Source organism: Beta vulgaris, chromosome 7 (genome assembly GCF_026745355.1).
Source record: "Beta vulgaris subsp. vulgaris cultivar EL10 chromosome 7, EL10.2, whole genome shotgun sequence".
Lineage (NCBI taxonomy): Eukaryota > Viridiplantae > Streptophyta > Magnoliopsida > Caryophyllales > Amaranthaceae > Beta > Beta vulgaris.
In genome coordinates, this window is record NC_079208.1 from 16,251,305 (window position 1) to 16,255,889 (window position 4,585).

The 4,585-nt window shown below is 43.5% G+C and overlaps 1 protein-coding gene and 1 long non-coding RNA gene across 2 annotated transcripts; both read right to left on the reverse strand.

Moving 5' to 3' along the window:
* Positions 1-310: 310 nt before the first annotated feature.
* LOC104884815 (uncharacterized) lies at positions 311-1,264 on the reverse strand. The gene is made up of 3 exons (XR_007276286.2): positions 1,195-1,264; positions 1,008-1,106; positions 311-415 (listed from the first exon to the last, which is right to left on the reverse strand). It is a non-coding gene; the product is annotated as an uncharacterized LOC104884815 (long non-coding RNA).
* A 961-nt stretch (positions 1,265-2,225) lies between these two features.
* LOC130589474 (uncharacterized) lies at positions 2,226-3,312 on the reverse strand. Its single transcript, XM_057390744.1, has 3 exons — positions 3,055-3,312; positions 2,593-2,967; positions 2,226-2,513 (listed from the first exon to the last, which is right to left on the reverse strand). The coding sequence occupies exons 1-3, from the start codon at positions 3,232-3,234 to the stop codon at positions 2,226-2,228; spliced, it is 843 nt and encodes a 280-aa protein (XP_057246727.1). The 5' UTR covers positions 3,235-3,312.
* Positions 3,313-4,585: the final 1,273 nt, after the last annotated feature.

The window sequence follows — 4,585 nt, forward strand, 5'->3', positions numbered from 1 at the left end:
CACCCTCACACCTACCCTGCCCACCTCAATGTTCCACTGCCCCAATGCACAGCCCCCCCACCCCATGCAAGCCTCCCACTGCCCGACCCCACTGCTCCCTTCCCAGCCCCACTGCCCCACCTGCACCCCCATCCATAGCCACCCACCCCACCACCCCACCCCACCCAAAACTCCTTGGACAAAAAAAAAGCGCAAATTAAAATACGATAATATATGACAAGTGGAGAAAGGTTATAATTAACTTCATATATATTTAATAATGTAAAAAGTGTACATATGATTGATAGAAACTTTTACATTCGGGCTAAATTCATCCTAAGCAATCATCGGTAATGTGGGACGCCAACTTATCCCGAACTTCATCAATTTCTTCTTTGGTGAAGTTCCTCAAACGTGGTGTGGAATTCGCATAAACCTTGCAAAACAACCAAGGAATAAACACACATATAAGAATTCATCATTTTACCGTAGTTAGTACTTCTAAAAATACATATACTTCCCGAAATTCAATTTCATCAAATGCAAGCCTAAAAGTCTACACACTAGTTATAATATATCTCATATAATCATGTTCAAAGAATTTGGGGTTAAATACTCATAAGTACATTTTGGGAGCGAAAAGGCCAAAATAGGCCGGAAATGACCTTTTCGTTCCCAAAATGCAACCAACAACAAATTAATGCCTAACAATCCACATACTAGTTATATTATGCCTCATATAATCATGTTCAAAGAGAATTTGGGGTTAAATCACTTCATAAGTACATTTTGGGAGCGAAAAGGCCAAAATAGGCCAAAATAGGCCGGAAATGGCCTTTTCGTTCCCGAAATGCAACCAACAAACATGCAAGCCTAAGAATCTACATACTAGTTATATTATGCCTCATATAATCATGTTCAAAGAGAATTTGATGTTAAATCACTTCATAACTACATTTTGAGGCCTAAAAGGTCAAAATAGGCCGGAAATGCAACAAACAACAATTGGAAACCTAAAAGTTACATACCTTTCGAAGATCACCAACATCTTTGCAATAGTTGACGATATCGAGCATGAACCTCATGACGTAATACCCACACGCAAGTCCACCTTCTTGTACCGGACACTAAAATTCACCAAAGATGCAATAAATGACATGTTAGATGTGTATTATGTGTTTCTATTTTTTGGATGCAAAAAATTACTCATGCTACCTCGACTAAATACCAAACAGGAGGTTTTCCTTGTCGAAGTCCAGATGCACTACGCTTCTTCGTCACACTACATCAACAGATTATTATAAGATTAGATGTACATTTAATATTTAATAAGCTAAGTGTGCATATAGTTTCGATTAGGCTACCTATTTAACAATGATTTGACTAGTAAGGACGTATTGTTCCTTTACGCAAAGAATCAAAGTGGTAGACTTCGTTACGTGACAAACATATTGCAATCAGTGTCCAATGGTTCCTACAACAATAAAAATGTTATTCTTATCATAGAACAACTAATTAATTAGAAAGTGAGTTTAAGAAGCATACGATTCAATGTAAGGAAGAAGAATGATCTTATATCCAATACGAGAACATGCGTTCAAAGATTCCTTGAGATATGCTTTCACCTCCTCTTCGTTTTGTACGCAACTGTCGTCTCGTACAAAGCTTGGACATAACCAACCAAACATTGGCTGACTAGATCGCCTCAAATCATTGTATAATAGCCTGAGAATTCATATTGATACAAATAAAACTTACTTATTATAGAAGTTATTATTAGTTGGATTGAATACTACTTAATTAAGGCATATATGATATTTATTAATTTAAATATACTAATAAAGTATTACCTCATGAATGTTTGTATCATGGAAACATTCAACTCGTCCCCAAGTAAGAATTCTTTGATATCAACCTTAAAAGAAAGGTCGATGTTTCCTCAATGTAGTGGAATTGGTGGTCCGACAACTTAATCTCAATCATTGCTTCATCGTCTGCATCGCTAACGCACTCATGTAGCCAGAAGCACGGTTGAGTAAGGCCTTGCACCACCTCCATATCCGTAATGAGTGGAGACTTTGCCGTAGAAACATTTACTTGGGCACGTCGGCCTCCCTGAGGTGAAGCTACCTTCTTTCCCTTCCTGTCGGCCTTCCCCGAACATAGTAATTAGTTAAATTAAAAGATATTACTGACAATCATATATAGGAACTATAAAAGAAAACTATATATCTATATAACTTATGTTAGACATTGTACATGATCTGATAACCGCACCAATGCACGCGGCCATAAAATATAACTGCCAAGGGCATCAGACAATAACTGTACACCATCTCCTGCATTCGGCAGCGGAAGAGGAAATGCTTCGAAACCGGGCACAATGTCTGAAACGCTGACCACATAGTGAATATCAGCGACTGGTGGTTGTGCAATCGTACCCGGTCCCTAGGGGGCTGTACAGATCCATAAGCCACGATAATGAAACTACCATGACCATCTCCTTGATTTAGTAGCTCACATGGTGTCTCTACCTTTAAAAAAAAACTCTATTCATAGTTAGTCTATGAAACAACATATTTAAGAACAATAGTTGTGATATTAAATGATTACCGTGAACTCCGGATATGGATGAGGCTGCGTAGGAACAGGCTGCGCAGGAACACCGCCCTGCGGGAAAGCACCAAAAGTCGGTAAGCCCATCTGCGCCAAAATGGCGTTGAAATTCTGAGTCATCTCCGCTCTCAGCTCCTCCCGAAGCTCGGCTTTCATAGCCTCCACATCTATGGCAGCTGCTGAATTGACACTAGAGGCACTGGATCTTGACGTAGAGGTGTATTGATCACCATACACCTTTCTCACCCCGAGGCGGACACCTCCTACGCCCCTCACACGTCCATACTGGTCCCGTCCTAGAGTCTCGTGTAAGGCATCAACTTGTCCTCTAGGAGTGAACTCACCAGTTGCCTCCTTTTCCTTCAAGCCAATCTGCATAAGGATAAGAGAGAAATACTCGTGAGCGCACAAGTTATATTATTATGTAAACCTTATCAAAAACTTATAATATGTACTTACAATGGCATTAGCTATCTGTTTTGTTGCGGGATCAGGTATGACTCTCTGTCCCTTTGCATCAACCCCATGCATGGAACACCACCAATCGAGCGCTCTATCTGGTTGCCGCTGTGCAACTGTCGTCGTAGAGCTAGTGCCCGATGCCGTGGTCGACGCAATCGTGGGGTAATGGTTGTACATCCACGATTCTCTCGCCTGACCATACGACTGAGCACCCAGATGGTGATAGTGCTTCCTAGCTTTTGCATTCGCGCTATTTTTCTCACGAGATGCCTGAAACACACAATATAAACAAAGGTTAGATATGATGTTATACAATAATATTGGATCTAAAAGTATTTAATCTTAGCTAGTAAAAAATTCTTACAATAGCTTTGGGTTGTTTTTTGTTTGACAAATGCATACCACTCCTCGGCTGTGATATGCCTCCATATCTGATATGGAAGCTTGGAGGGCTCCTCAAATGATGTGCCCTGTGAACCTCAGAAGAAGGTGTTGCTCCCCGTCGTAGATCTTCTTCTTCTTTGTTCCCCCGACTTTTCTCCTCTTCGTGATCCACCCCGACACTAGCTTGGCCTTGAAGTCTCGGAACCCTGGGCAACCGCGGATAGAAACAAATCTCTCTTCGCTTCATCATTTGGAATATTGAATTGATTCTACAAAGAACGCATTTCACAAATTAGTAAATATTACATAGTATATTTAACTAAAGTGTTAAGATTCTAAACGTAAATGTACGCGAATCTTACCATAGTATCTTCCCAAATCATCTTCTTCAAAGTCTCGGGGACCTCTTTCCATGAGTGGAGAATGGAGAGCTTATGCATGCAAATCCCAACTTGCATGGCATACTTTTGACGCCACTTTCCACAAGGTTGCCCCAAATCATCGTAATCCAAAGTCATTAGGGTGTGTTTCCCTAGTGACTTTGTAGGTCCCCTTCCTTTCCTCTTTTTCGTGTCCAAGTTCTTACTTGGCTTTTGTAAACCTTTTTCTTCACGGCGAGCCATAACCAATTGTCGTTGTTCCTTTCTCTGATCGTAACACTCATCCTCGGTAGTGTGTTCCGCACTCGTATCCGTATGCACCTCCGCCATGTCCCTGAAATTGTACAAAAACAAACGCATTAAAAAAAATTAAACATTTACGGCGGGAGGGGGTGGTGTAGTGGGGATGGGGTGGTGCAGTGGTAGGGGGGCAGCAGAGGTGGGGGGGGGAGGTCAGCAGGCAGGGGGGGGGAGGGGAGGGGGCAGCAGCAGTAGGGGGAGGGAGGGGCAGCAGTAGGGGTGGGGGGGGCTGCTGTGTGCAGGGAGGGAGGGGGGCTACGTGGGGAGGGGTGGGGGAGGGGCAGCATGGGGTGGGGGGGCAGCATGGGGTGGGGGAGGGGCAGCAGAGGGTGGGGAGGGGGCAGCAGAGGGTGGGGGAGGGGCAGTAGAGGTGGGGAGGGCAGTGAGGGAGGGAGGGGGCAGCAGAGGGAGGGAGGGGGCAGCAGAGGGGGGGAGGGGCAGCAGAGGGTGGGAGGGCAGCAGAG